Raw genomic sequence first — 13,756 nt, forward strand, 5'->3', positions numbered from 1 at the left:
TAGAAACTCATTATGGTGTTTGGATTTATCTTTGGATTGGGACTTATCTGTTACAACTAGGAGAAAGAAGTTTCAGTGGACTCATTATGGCCTTGATATTGATTCTTAAAAAATATAGCCTTTAACAAAGTAAGAGTACATGTATCAAAACTATGATTGAAATTTTCATTGAGTATTCGTTAAAAATAATTTAGATTATCATTCATCTAAATAGCTCCAAATTTCAATGCTATTTGGTATAATTGTACTATTATAATAAGAAATTTGATACTATTTTCGCACAAGCAGAGTTTGCCTTTTTCTTGTTCATTAAATAACTATTTTACTATTTAACTATTTTAAAATAATTTGTAAAATTATAGGAACAGTGCTACATTGAAAATAAGGCATCCTTATAAATTGTGAACAAAACATAATGTCATACATGATAACAGTGATTTATTACTATTAGTTCAAACCATTCTTCTTCATTAGCTTTATACATTATAATAACTTAATTATTCTTGATAGACATGGGACTTATTTCTACGATACCATACAAAAATATTTCATGTAATGTTAGAACAAGAGTTAGGAACTGTATACAGAATAAAATACAGTTTCGATTAATAGAATTTCAGATTATTTGAAATAATCTGATAATTCGTTCGGCTGTATGAGCTAAGTGCCGTTCAGATCACGACGCGTTAATAAAATAGTATTGATTCTATATAAATTTCAATAGAAATATGTCGCCTTACAGAAGAGTCTTTCTATCAAATTGTCACGTTTCATGAAAGATATGTCTCAATTTGTACCATTTAGTGACCTTTCAGTAATTGTTTCTAAATTCTAATACCATTTATGAAAAGAAATATCAAATTTGTAACCATCTCTGCTCATACCTGTATCAGTATGAAACATAACAATTTCTAAAAAATACATATGTAATACATGTATGTATAATGAGTAGTAAAATTAATCTCTATACTTTCCTACGTCTTCAAATTTTATTTCATAATCATTCTTATCAATATTAAAATTAAACAATAAACAATAATTCGTTAAACGGAGATATTAACAATAACGTTAAAAAATAATGAAATCAAATTAATTTGTGTTAAAATTGGGATATAATAGCCTTAGTTAATATCTAACTAAATAATTCTGGTGACATTTTAATTTGATGAAGCGATGAATCATTCAATTCGAATTAGTTTACCATATGGCACACTTTATATATATATGTATAGTTAAAGATATACATTAAAATATGGTGAAGATTCTATTAAGGACTTTTCAGTTTTCCTTTTCGATTTATAACTTGTATTTACAAAGAGAAACTTGTGCTTAGGTTAGGTTAGAAAAGCGCGTAAGATAGACGCTTCATTTCATACCTTTCATGAAAAACATTAATTTAAAAAATGTGAACAAATCATACTGATCCCGTATTTGATTAATAACCTCTCATTTAAATAGAAAGACGAAACTGTTCGGACAAAAATCATTTTTTAAACAAAACAATTCTTTATATCAAGTATTTCATGTATGAATAAATGTAACACAAATATCAATAACTGAAATATGAACATAATAAAGGAGAATATTTCCTTAAAAATTGTATGATAAATTGTGTACCTTTGTTGTTGGTGTTGGTGTATTCCGATGACAATTTCGAGAGTATTAAATTCTTCTCGCGTCCTTAGCACAATAGTTCCTCGCTCTAAACAGATTTTCCTCACACACCACCTGGATACAGATTATTCCAGTAATCTCCATCTTTTTCACAATGACCCATCGACCAAATGTAACCACTATTTATCACGAATGACAGTTTAAAACTAAAGGAATTTAAGCCAAAATTGCACAAGCTAGACTTCGCATTTAACCATACTCCAGTTCTATCGTCAAGCGCGCCTAGACTTACGGAACGCCACCTAGCTGCGCGCGCAACATTTAAATAAAATACTGCACATGGCGGGAAAACGGTGTTTAAATACACCAATGTGTTTAAACATTCAGATTTTAAATTCGATTTTTCAAGAGAATTGATTTGACAAGATTTCTCTGATAAAAGTTGATTCAATCGATTCCATTATTAAAAGTAACTAAAATGAGCCACTTTCATTGGGAAAGATTTTGCGAATCATTTAATAAAATATATAAAAATTGTATTTCTCATTAAGACTATTTGAATTCTTGTTTAGACTAATATAGAATATAAATATGGACACGTAATTGCATATGGTCGAAAGGTCGTTGGCTTCTGTTACTTCGTTTACTATCAATGTATTTGCTCACTTTTTTATCGAGTCATTTGTACAACCTCACAAAATGTAACACGATTTAGGTAAGTTAATACTATACATAGTGAATACTTCTACATAAATCAAATTGTAATTTATCTTGAAAAGAAATCCTGTAATTTAACGATATCTTTCCTTATTTTTCTTAGTTATTTGAGTTAAGAAAACGAGTAGATCACTCTTTCCGAATTGTGGACTGTATTTGACATCTTCAATTCTTCATGGTTTAAAAAAGGCTAGTTTTTTATTCTTTTCATGTCTTGTTCTTTCAAATAAATTCAAAGATTTCCTTTTTATTTGAATAATAAATAAGCATTTCATGTTTCAAATAATTTTTCAGATATAGATACCTAAATCCAAAGTTGTACGTATATTGACTGAACCATAGGTAAACAAATGTGAATAGGATTATGTATGATTAATAAAAAAAAATGACGTTTATATAACATTTCTGTAGCATTGTTATGTTATTGCCATTATTACTCTTAAATATAATCTAGATAATAAGAAAATTAAATTTAAAATAAGAATGGAACATTATAATTTTGAAATTTAGTAAGCAAGACATTTTTGATATTAGGTACCAAAAATTCTAATAAATAACCTAGGTGTACTTAGTCAAATTAATTGCAGAATATTAGCTGCCAAATACATTATAAAATATGAGTTACTCTAATATTTTCATATAATAAATTCTAACAAAAGTTTTACGAGAATTTATTATATATTTAAGCGATTAACTCTACTAAAACAAAAAACAAATTTGGCTTCACTTTAAATATAATTTGCATAATAATTAGTAGCTGCGGATTAGAAATAATATTATTATTATCTAGAATTTCTATCGATACTAACGTTTTCGTGTTATCCTCTCCCCGAACTGAGAATATATACAGTAATTTCTCATTTATTTAGCGCTAAATTTGTTCACGCATTTCCAGTAGTCAAACTATCCTCAATCAAAAAAGATGTGAATGAAAGAAATAGAGCAAATGTGGACTGATATTAGGCTGATTTTTCATAGGAAAACATTAGTAACGTATTACTAACATCATAGAAGCCTAATGAGAAATAAAATTTTGTTTGCCAGTACTTCGAGTTTCAAGTATTAACTGTATCGTTATTGCCTCTTAAGCACTTCTGCTGCTAATGAGTGTCATAGAAAAATAAGACACAAATAACTATCGTGCAGTTAATGTCAAAGAAAAAGTTTCAATTAGCGAGAAATTACTGTATTCTTTTATCAGAGCACAGAGAATAGCAACATGGAATGATTGACGACGGGAAACCACAGCCACAGGATGAGTAACTTCAAGAAACCTTTTCTAAGGCTCAAAAGGAATTAAAAAATTTGAATTGTGTGATAAGAACATTCAATGGTAATGTTTAAACTACTGAATCTAACATACAATTTCAAAGTATAATCACAGTGAATTACGTGCTAAAAAAAGTAGATCACCGAAAGATTTTGTATTTTAATAACAGTCAAATATATAAAAAATAGTAACGTATGGTTTATTCTATTGGCTATTAAAAAAAATTGTTCAGGTTTCAATTTAGGTAATGCAATTTAAAAAATTAATTTGCCAACCAATATTTATTAAAGTACCTTTTTTTTTTCTTTACACAAGTTTTATGAATTAGTTCAGGTTGTACCCATATTTAGATCGTTGTAGAACATCTATGTTAAATACATCTTTATGTTTAACAATTAATAAACAGTGTTCTTTAATACTATACTAGTTATAACATATAACCGAAGTATATTTTGAGCATACCAATTTTTTGAAAATACTATAAATCCGCAAAGTTCACCAATTGTCTTTCTACGACTCGGGTAGAAAAAACTGATTGAAAATCGAAATCAACGATCTGATAGCTGTGACTTCCCCTTTTCTCATTTAAGTACTGAATTATCATTCGTACGCGCCAAACATTCAACGAAAAAAGAAAAGAGAATAGTAAATACCGACAAGTGATTACCGACAAAGTGCATTTATTTTCGTCAACGATGAATGGTATTTTTCAAAATAGTATCAGAAGGAAGATGCACGGAGATAAAAAGTGTGTCTCAGGATGCGCACTAATCGCGTTAACGACCACCGCGGCACGAGCTTCCAAGTTCCTCATCGCACGCGCGACGAATCAACTTCTTCGTTATCCTCTTCTTGCTTGAGCCCGAAAAAAATCTTCGTTATCGTACAGTCAGTTAAACGTCGTAGTCCATTCTCGGGGCTGCTTTCCCGTCGGCGACTGGCGCCTCCGATTGAGCCGCGAATCTCAGCGATGGCAAATTACACAGGATATTGTACGTTTAAGTATCACCATGCCTCCTAAGTGGCACGCTGTCACTTGCTCTGGTTAAATCTCCCCTTCGTCGACCGTCTGTGAGGCTGGCTCGACACTGCCAATAAATTCTCTTCGAACGTGTCCACGGTAAAGTCCTGTTCTTTGACTAACTTCGGGAGTATCCTACTGGTCTGACTGTCACGTCTCATCAGTCCGCCGGGATTTCTGACCGGCGTCACGATACCGTTTCGTATGTGCTGTTTCCGCCTTTGCGGTTGCAGCCGCTTAACAACCACAGGTCGCACAGGCGCGGGCGGCGGCGGTGGTGGCATTTTTGGCGGCGGCAACCGAGCAGGTGGACCAGGCGGTAATATTGTCCCGATATGGGTTCTGCTCGGACCTGGCGGTGGCGGTGGAAAACCTGGAATAGGGAATCCTGGTCTAGGTGGCGGAGGAGGCATGGCTGGTCTCAGTGGTGGTCCATACCTGAACGGCCTCGGCCCGTACATACGTGGAAGACCTGGCGGCGGTGGCATTGGTGGTATACCAGGCAGAGGTGGCATAGGACGGAAACCTGACGGGGGACCGCCGAAACCGAAGTGTTGCGGCGAAAATGGACCGTCTTTCGCGAAACCGCGTCGCGCAGGTACGAAACCTGACGGCGGCCCCATTGGTGACTCTTGTCTGAACTTTAAACGCTTAAACGAGGAACGTTCGCGGTAGAGATTCCTTGTTATTACGTTGCTCACGGGCGAGTCTAGACTGATGTTACTGGTATCGATCTTCTGGTCGCGTGGCGTTTTCTTCAGCGCGTTTATATATATTTCACGCTCGATGGGGTAACCACGAGCCTCAGTGAATGCTGAAACAGGGGTAAAAACACGTTTGGGTCACAAGCACCAATCGTAGGGATCTTGGTTTGGAGTTTAAGGATTGTCATCGGCGTATGTAGGCGAAAAGTTTGCTTAAAGTAATTTGATAATAGCTATTTTTAGAATGGAGTGAATGATAGTGATTAAGGAGAAATTACTGATGGTTTAGTAGAGTAGGTTTCAGTACGAAGCGTCTCTACCTGATTAATGAAATTAGTGTTTAAGACTTACGAGATTACACGTGTCTATTAAAATCGTTGTCTGAGAGGTTATTTTGGATTTAGTGTGAAAGTAGACACAAGATGCAAGATGCAATAGACACAAGACCTACTACGTTTAGCGCTCATTTTATAACAAATTTGTAAATTACATGTCTGTGTACTATGTTAAATACAGACATTTTGCAAGAATGACTTTCGAATCATTTAAATACTTTATACATAAAAAACAAGCCACAATTTTATGCATATAATGTAAAACGCTACATCAATTTTTATTTGCTAGTAAAAGAAAAAAATGATAACTAGATATTATGTAATGAATAAAACGTTCGAATTTATACACTTACCTTTTATACACTCTTCAACTTCCCAACCTAATTGCTGAACAAGATACCTATAACAAAATAAAATACATTCCTTTATTATTTTATTAATAATATAGTTTAATCGTGTTACCCACGATAAAATTAAATAAAAATGAATTATTTCGTATAATTCACGCATGGAGTTATACACATGTTTTTGCAATATGATGTGTTTAATTCATAATTAATCCACGATGACACTTCTGACTTTTTGAATTGATTAATTCCTAATGAATTTCACAATGAATTACATAACTTCATATAATAAAATATACTAGCCTACAAATAAGGTATCCGGAACGATTTACACCATGCGTGCAGTGAACACCCACAATATCTTCTGAAACAAAAGAACAGAAAACATCTTTCAAATTCCAACCCATTTCAAACTATTGTGCACCTATAATCGATTATGATTATAATACTACAAATTTAAAATAAATGGAAGCAATACACTTTACGGTCAGCAAATGATTTTCCAAAAGTTTTGCAAAAAATGCTTCCCAATGACTTTCTGTAATGTAATTCTTTGTTAACAAAGTAAAATTTTGAAACACAGATAAATCGATCTTATATTTCACAATTTATATTTTCGATCATAATAATTGATGATAAGCAAAATCTAATAAAACTGTATCAAATACTAAAACAGCAATTGAAAGATGTAGTCAAACAAAATGCTTAAAAATTAGAGAGAGATAATAATTATTAGTAGTTCAATCTTTAATATGAAAATTGTGTTATGACACATAATTCACAACTCCATATTAAATAAAATTTCACAATAAAATCCATGCTTTAAACAAGAGATGTGTTCTCTTCTCTTCAACATACGAATGATCCAGAGTAATGATAAATTCACTTGATTATTCTAATAAACAACTTATTTATAAAGAACCAGCAGAAACAACCAAATAACAAACCAAAATTTATTTAGTCCACTCGTTTCTGCAACCTCTACTATCCAACTGAACCTTCAAATACAGTCCTACAGTCCTTTAAATAGAATCCTAAAATCTCTGCGCAATAGTCACCCAAGTATGAACCAGTGCAAAGTCCAACTCATTTCCATGGTAATAGCTTTATCGAGAAATAACAATATATATTCCCCAACCACAGCGCATGCAAAAACATTAGCATTCGAAGATACTTTGTAACGTTCGGCGAGCAAGATCGGCTGTTCAGAGAACCAAGCCCAAAAGCTCGTGAGAGTAGCGCAGGTAAGGCGAGACGTACGATTCCACGGGTCATCAATTCAGCGTGGGGCGCAGGGTCGGCATCTCCTCGAGCCCAGGCAAAGGGCTGATTATAATATTACCACAAATTACCGGCAAAAGCTGCGACGAATTCACGACGACTCGTGACTGGAGCTGGTCACGGGCGGCGCTTTCGCAAGGGCGAACCCTGATGAGAGTAGTCGCGTAATAACGACCGCCGCGACCCTATCGCCTCATTTCTCCCTTCCCCCTCGGTCTCTACATCGTCAATTTCTTTCCCCACATTTCCCCTTTTCCGCGCGAGATAAGTGCCGAGGTACTTTGGAGCCACTTCGTACCTCCTTACCTCGAGTTACACTGTGAATTAAGTGGCCATCGGAGGTCATGCGATACGCTGTTTGACCTTCGCGAGCCTCTTAAGAGGATCGTTCGCGGAAACATGACGCCATTTATACGCAGGAGCGGGGGTACGACGTTTCAGTACTCCTATACAATAAGGACGGTGTATTAATCAGCGAGTTGAGGGAAATTATGCCCCCTGATACCAAGAGGGAAGGGCGTCGAAAAAATTCGATGATCGACGCAGGATTCTTTGAAGGCTGCAGCGTCTGGGAATGTTGCAGAGTCGATTGTAAAATGGTAGCGTCGTTTCGATTCAGAGAATAGGAATGAATCGCTTGAGTTGTTTATCGCCGAAACTTGCTGTATGTATGATAGTATGCAAAGATGGCAGAGAGGAATTTTCAAACGTAAAGACAAGTGTAGTATTAAATTTGTATTACAATTTTGCAGGGCCTTAAAAAGGGTATGAGAACTTGAAGACTAAATATATTTCTTCATATATGACGGTATAAAAAGAAATAAAACAGATGACAAAAAATAATTTTTCTTGCGATAGTAATCGATTGGAATTAACAAATTCTATATAATTATCTTCTTTATTTCATTGATAGATATGTGAATCAGTGAAAAACTAATATGGGAGTAATGTGGTAGTGAAAATGTTCATGTGAATAGTTAATATCAGAGAGTAATTCTGGACTCATGAAATGCATCATCACAAATACAGTTTACGATAATGTAGATGTGGTACTCAGTTACATATAATTTTTCTAAAGGGATAAAGTATTTATCGAACTAACATAAATTCAGCTAATAAAGAACCACATGTATTAACTAATGCAGCTTTAATGTAAATGGATAAAGAAAACGATTAAACTACTATATTACTACACATAAAGGTACTGTTTTAATTCAATTAAAACATACGTATGATGATCAGTCATGCCCTTATAAAATATAGATATATACTTCATACCTGCTGGGTGGAATACAGTTAGTCTCTGCCTTTATTAGATTAGAAGGCACGAAAACACTTCTAAAAATGCTGAAGTGATATAAGGTCCTCCGCTATGCGCGTGAGAAGCGAGCAAGGTAAGCTCATTCCACGTTCCTATCTATCACAGGGTCATCTCGCTTTTGCATACGAAGAAACATACATCTTGCAGAAGACAGGAATATTCTCAGAACACGTCGGCATCTAATGTGAATCTAGAGCGAGCACCCCCGCGGAGCACCGACTTGCTAAGGCCAGCAAATAAGCCGATCCTCAGAAAGATTGCCAATGACCTACAACCTTTCGGTGCGCTGCATCGACTTTCACAGACGATTAAATATCGAGCAATACATCTTTTCTTCTCTTAATAGCCGAAGCCCCAACACGTGATTAATATCCTTCACGCGAAGTAGCACAATATTCAATCTATTGTCACGCAAATACTGTTTTTTTAAACAAATTGTATGGTTATCTTATTAATGAAAACGAGAACATTCGGAGAATTGATGTTTTTTTAAAGCAAATGATATTCTGAAGGTTTAACAACTTAATAATTTGAAAAATGAATTCTTCAAAGTTGGAAAAGCTTGTGAACGTAAAGGGTATTTTTTACATACTGAGAGAATTATATTCGTACCAAAGGTTGACGTAGAAAACATGGAAATAACTGCAGAGGCATCCCCGACATCTCCAATACAAATGCATCGCCAATTCAACCAATCACAGACCTGTACGAGACACGTAGGATCAATCGCAGATTATATTACTAGCAATGCACCTATGTTACAGCGCAAAATATTTCTTAGACGCCTGTACCTCAAGCCACCACCCAAAAAATATCTCACCCTCTAAACAGATTACCAATATGACCAACCACGTGCCTGGTAAAACCATGCAGGAACCCCTGGTAATCTCGATCACTGGCTATACCTCACCATTAAATCACAATGCCATATATTTTTTGACCGACCATGAGCAAAACAGAACGTCGAAAGAAAATTCATACACGGTTTGCAACGTAACGTAAATACAGATCCAATTTCGGGTGATAAGTAGACGAGAAGATGAGAACTGACAACGGGAGAGAATCGTATTCTCGGATCCAATCGAGTTGACAAGCATATTTAAAAAATAAATGCAGTTGGGGGCGCTCGCGCGGGCGCATGCAAATGCAGTTTTCGTGTGTACCCGGAGGAGACGTGGCCCCCGCGAAAGGTGCGAGAGGCGCGGGCAGCCAGTCAGGCAGGTAGGAGGAAGGCACCCGGTATTGCGTGCCACTCCCTGGCGAACGTTAAGGTTGGTTTTCGGGCTACTAGAGTAGTCGCGAAGTACGACCCGAAGCGACGTGGTTAATGTGGCAATATGATATATAAGCGAAAGGTACGTCGGCTCAAATAGCCTCTGGTGGAAGGGCCCTCCTTTCGTAATCCTGCGACTCCTAGTAAGAGGGCTGCGTAAACACTGCTGGAAATATATGTAAGAGCCGCTGAAACGGGGAAGGACTTTAACGTCCGGTCGTGCGCGTACATAAACACGAAAATATCGCCTGCACATACGTGGCAGCGCAAAGGCTTTTCGGCCGGTCGATTACTGCCGCCTTAAATCAATCGAACGATCGAAGTTCAAACGCGCATGGTATCGCTCGCTATATACCCTGAGACGATACACGCATGAATACTCATCTCCCCTCGGGTATATCTACATATATACACGTATGTACGTATATATGTGACTCGTGGAGAGTACTACACGACACGCGCGATGGATGCAAGACGATTAACGACATCTTACGTTCCGCAGCCGATAAATCACCGGCCACTGTAAATGGACTCGGCTTACTTATCTCTCACCTTGCGTACCTTCGGGAAGTGCCGCTGTCACAGAAATTATAATAAGGGGATCTTGAGCCGCGCGTATCGGATTGGTATCTGTAACTGCTATGTACTATGGAAGCTACTGTGCCCGCAGTGGCTCGATCATGAGATCAGGGAAATGTTGACGAAACGTTGGATATAGATTGGCAATATAAACCATCGTGAACAGGTTTACAAGAGAACACGTAGGAACTCGAAGAACACATCGACAAGTCACAAAATCGTCGTGTTTCAACTTTCTACTTTTACGCGTTAAGATGGGCTAAATTACTAAACAGGAAATCCACTAGATGGAGCTGAATAGCTAGCTAGCGACAGTATGAGAAACATTGTTGTGGTAAATGATGAAATCCCTATAACCTACGGAGCCAACTGCTGTGTAGATAGCGTACAATGTAATGCATGGATATATGTCGATGCTTGGTAATGCTGAACATGGGAATTTCAAATTGAGTTTGGATATAAATAACTTCCTCATTGTAGACAGTTATGTAGCAATTGAGTCACACGCTTATATGTATCGCAGTCTCTATGTATTAATAACAAGTCTGAAGGAATGCTTAACACATTGACAGTCAGCTAGTGACTGTGCAAGGCATCGTTCATAATCAACGAAATTTGTTTGCATTGAATGAGATACAGTAGGCACTTGGGTATAACGCAGGAGATATTCTACGAATCAATAATCATTCACTACTGCTAGATATATTATAGATAGTAAAAATGCAACAATATTCAAATTATAGTCGTTAATAATGTAGAAAGAACATATGCACTCGACTATTATTAGCAAACTTCCAAATCATGAGCTGCAGCTTATCAGATGAAGACTAATCGATCAGGAAAATAGTAGAATTCTCAGAGACATATCCCTATTGTCCCATTAAGGGTTAGCCAATCTCAAACACGATGAAACAAACAAAAGAAGTGATAGTATCCAATGCTACAGTAAATGAAAATTGTAACAACGAACTAAACAAAACTCTAATACACTTGATAAATTTATTATTCCCTATATTTCCTAACTCTGTATCTTCTGATCTAGTTTGGTACAAATAGTGGGCTAGCGTTGCCAGGAGAAGAGGTAAGACAACAAGAAAAGAAAAAAAGATGACGAAGGAAGAGAAGCGAACAGAGAAGAGAGGAGAAGAAGTAACGCTGAAGGAAACTTTCTGCTCTGCCGGTTGATAAACGGCGGCAGATAATTAACAACGCCCTGGTATACGTGGCCGTGCGTGGGTGATCCTTCGCTCCTCGAACTCTGCCCAGATTCGCCGGTTGATCACCGTCGTCATCCTCGTTCTCCGTGCAAATCGTGCTCTTTTTTTCGGAACCACGGAAGCCGAGCCGCGTCTTGCGGATAAAATAACCAACGGCTATTCTACGTTCGTTTTTATGGACTAACCTTCGCCAAAATCGAGAAAATAACGACGGCTATACGGACCCTTTATTCTCCTTTGCGAGCTGCTTTTTCAAGCGGCTACTCCCGCGCAAGATAATGCGATGTTATTTGATATGTATGACGTTGGTCGTGTAATTGCGATACGAACCTTTGAATAACGTAAATTTGTGAAGATTATTTTATAAAAATTTGGTAACTGAGTTCTTGTAAAGTTTGAAAATATAGAATTACTTTTTTGAAGACTTTCGTTGGAAATCTGTAAGATTAAGCAGCATAGTTCATGTAGCAAGACGATATAAGCTCAGTGAAATAAGTATTAAATGAAATTATACTTTCGATATTAAAGTAACATACATCATTAGAATTAATATGCATTTAAAAAATTATGGAGAAAATATTACAGATGATCAGGTACCAAACTTGTACCGTAAAAATTGTATTGTTTTATGCACGCAAAGCGTTTTCTTAAAATCAAAAAAGAGTATATAGTACTAAAAATTAATAACATTCACTATTCCATATTCATGGTATATTCATTCCTACTTTGTATCAAAGTAAAAGGCAAGTATATGCTCCTTAGTTTATAAAACATTTAAATTCAACTGTTTAAATACACATTTTAACATAATCCATAAAATTCGCATTATAGCTATAATACCATACTCTTTTGTTGTAAGAAATCGTTCCAGAAAACTCTTCAAATGTAGTTTCGTGAAACACTGTTAATTAATACTCTCATCACAAACAAAAATTTCCATATTTTACCACATAACAGTGTTATTTCATAATAGCAGCGTTACAAGATAGTCTTGCCAATACTATTTATGGCTTACGAAAAATGCAGCAGTTTTTTAATACAGAAATTCAAAAGGATATTTGTAATACAGAATATTAAAATAACAATGAAAAAGATTGATGGTGCTACGAGTATGATGTAATATGCAGACTCACCTTCTCCACAAGCTGATGTAAATTCATCCATCGCTTTAAAGAACCTGAAATAAAATAGAACAAGATATATTTACTTCCGGGTACAATGAACATCTGTATTTCAATCAAATAATTTAAATCATACGAAACGAAAATATTCAATATGATTTACTAGAATATTACATTTTTTGCATTAGATACACCCTGAAATTCCTCTCTAAAAATACAACTTTAATGAAATATAAATTGGTACCTCTATGATTACAAAATTTTCTTGTTTGGACGAACAAACAGAAATTCACACCACCATAAGATGTACGTTGTATCATGTCTTATACTAATTATTAAATACTTTAAAAGTGAATAGTGTAATTTATTTACTTCCAACAATAACTCGTTAATTAAGTAATGCATGGACGCTCTGTTTATAAATTTATTGATAACAAATACGTTTCAACGATTAGTACAGTTAATAGAAAGATAATGTTATGGTAGGCCGAGGTCCCCATAATTTCGGCTGATTTATTTGCCCTAAATTGTAACGTGGCACGATACGCAGAAGTATCGCGCGAATCTGTGAACGTACCTCACGTATTGAAAGCGTAATAAGACCACGAAGAGAAGGAGGATAACTTGGCGGCATCCTTCCCTTTACTTTCGCGTTCCTGATAATTTCGCGAAGTAACTGCAGATAGCGATCGAATTTCCATAGAGCCGATCAGAAAAAAATAATCAGCTAAATAAATATTCAAATATGGTAACCGGTCAGGGAGAAGTGACAGTGTAATAACTGCGTAATAGGCGTGCAGGGGCTTCGTAGCAAACGGAGGAATATGGTAATGAAGCCCCAGAGAACTTGAATATTACGCGCACCGAGTTGCATCAACTATACCGTCAGAAAATGCATTAACAAGTGGAAAAATTGATCGTGGCTCATATCATCGAAACATATATTTGGCGTATGG

General features: G+C 35.8%; 1 protein-coding gene across 1 annotated transcript in view; it reads right to left on the bottom strand.

Annotated features, from left to right (window-relative positions):
• Positions 1-3,863: 3,863 nt before the first annotated feature.
• LOC143185858 (uncharacterized) overlaps positions 3,864-13,756 on the bottom strand; it is a 50,811-nt gene continuing 40,918 nt past the window's right edge. The window contains exons 6-9 of the mRNA XM_076389147.1: positions 12,813-12,856; positions 6,312-6,372; positions 6,015-6,061; positions 3,864-5,436 (exon numbers count right to left, since the gene is read on the bottom strand). Of these exons, the coding sequence (XP_076245262.1) occupies positions 4,634-5,436; positions 6,015-6,061; positions 6,312-6,372; positions 12,813-12,856 (955 nt within the window). The 3' untranslated portion in view covers positions 3,864-4,633. The remainder of the gene's footprint in view (positions 5,437-6,014; positions 6,062-6,311; positions 6,373-12,812; positions 12,857-13,756) is intronic.

This window comes from Calliopsis andreniformis, chromosome 12, assembly GCF_051401765.1.
Source record: "Calliopsis andreniformis isolate RMS-2024a chromosome 12, iyCalAndr_principal, whole genome shotgun sequence".
Taxonomy (NCBI): domain Eukaryota; kingdom Metazoa; phylum Arthropoda; class Insecta; order Hymenoptera; family Andrenidae; genus Calliopsis; species Calliopsis andreniformis.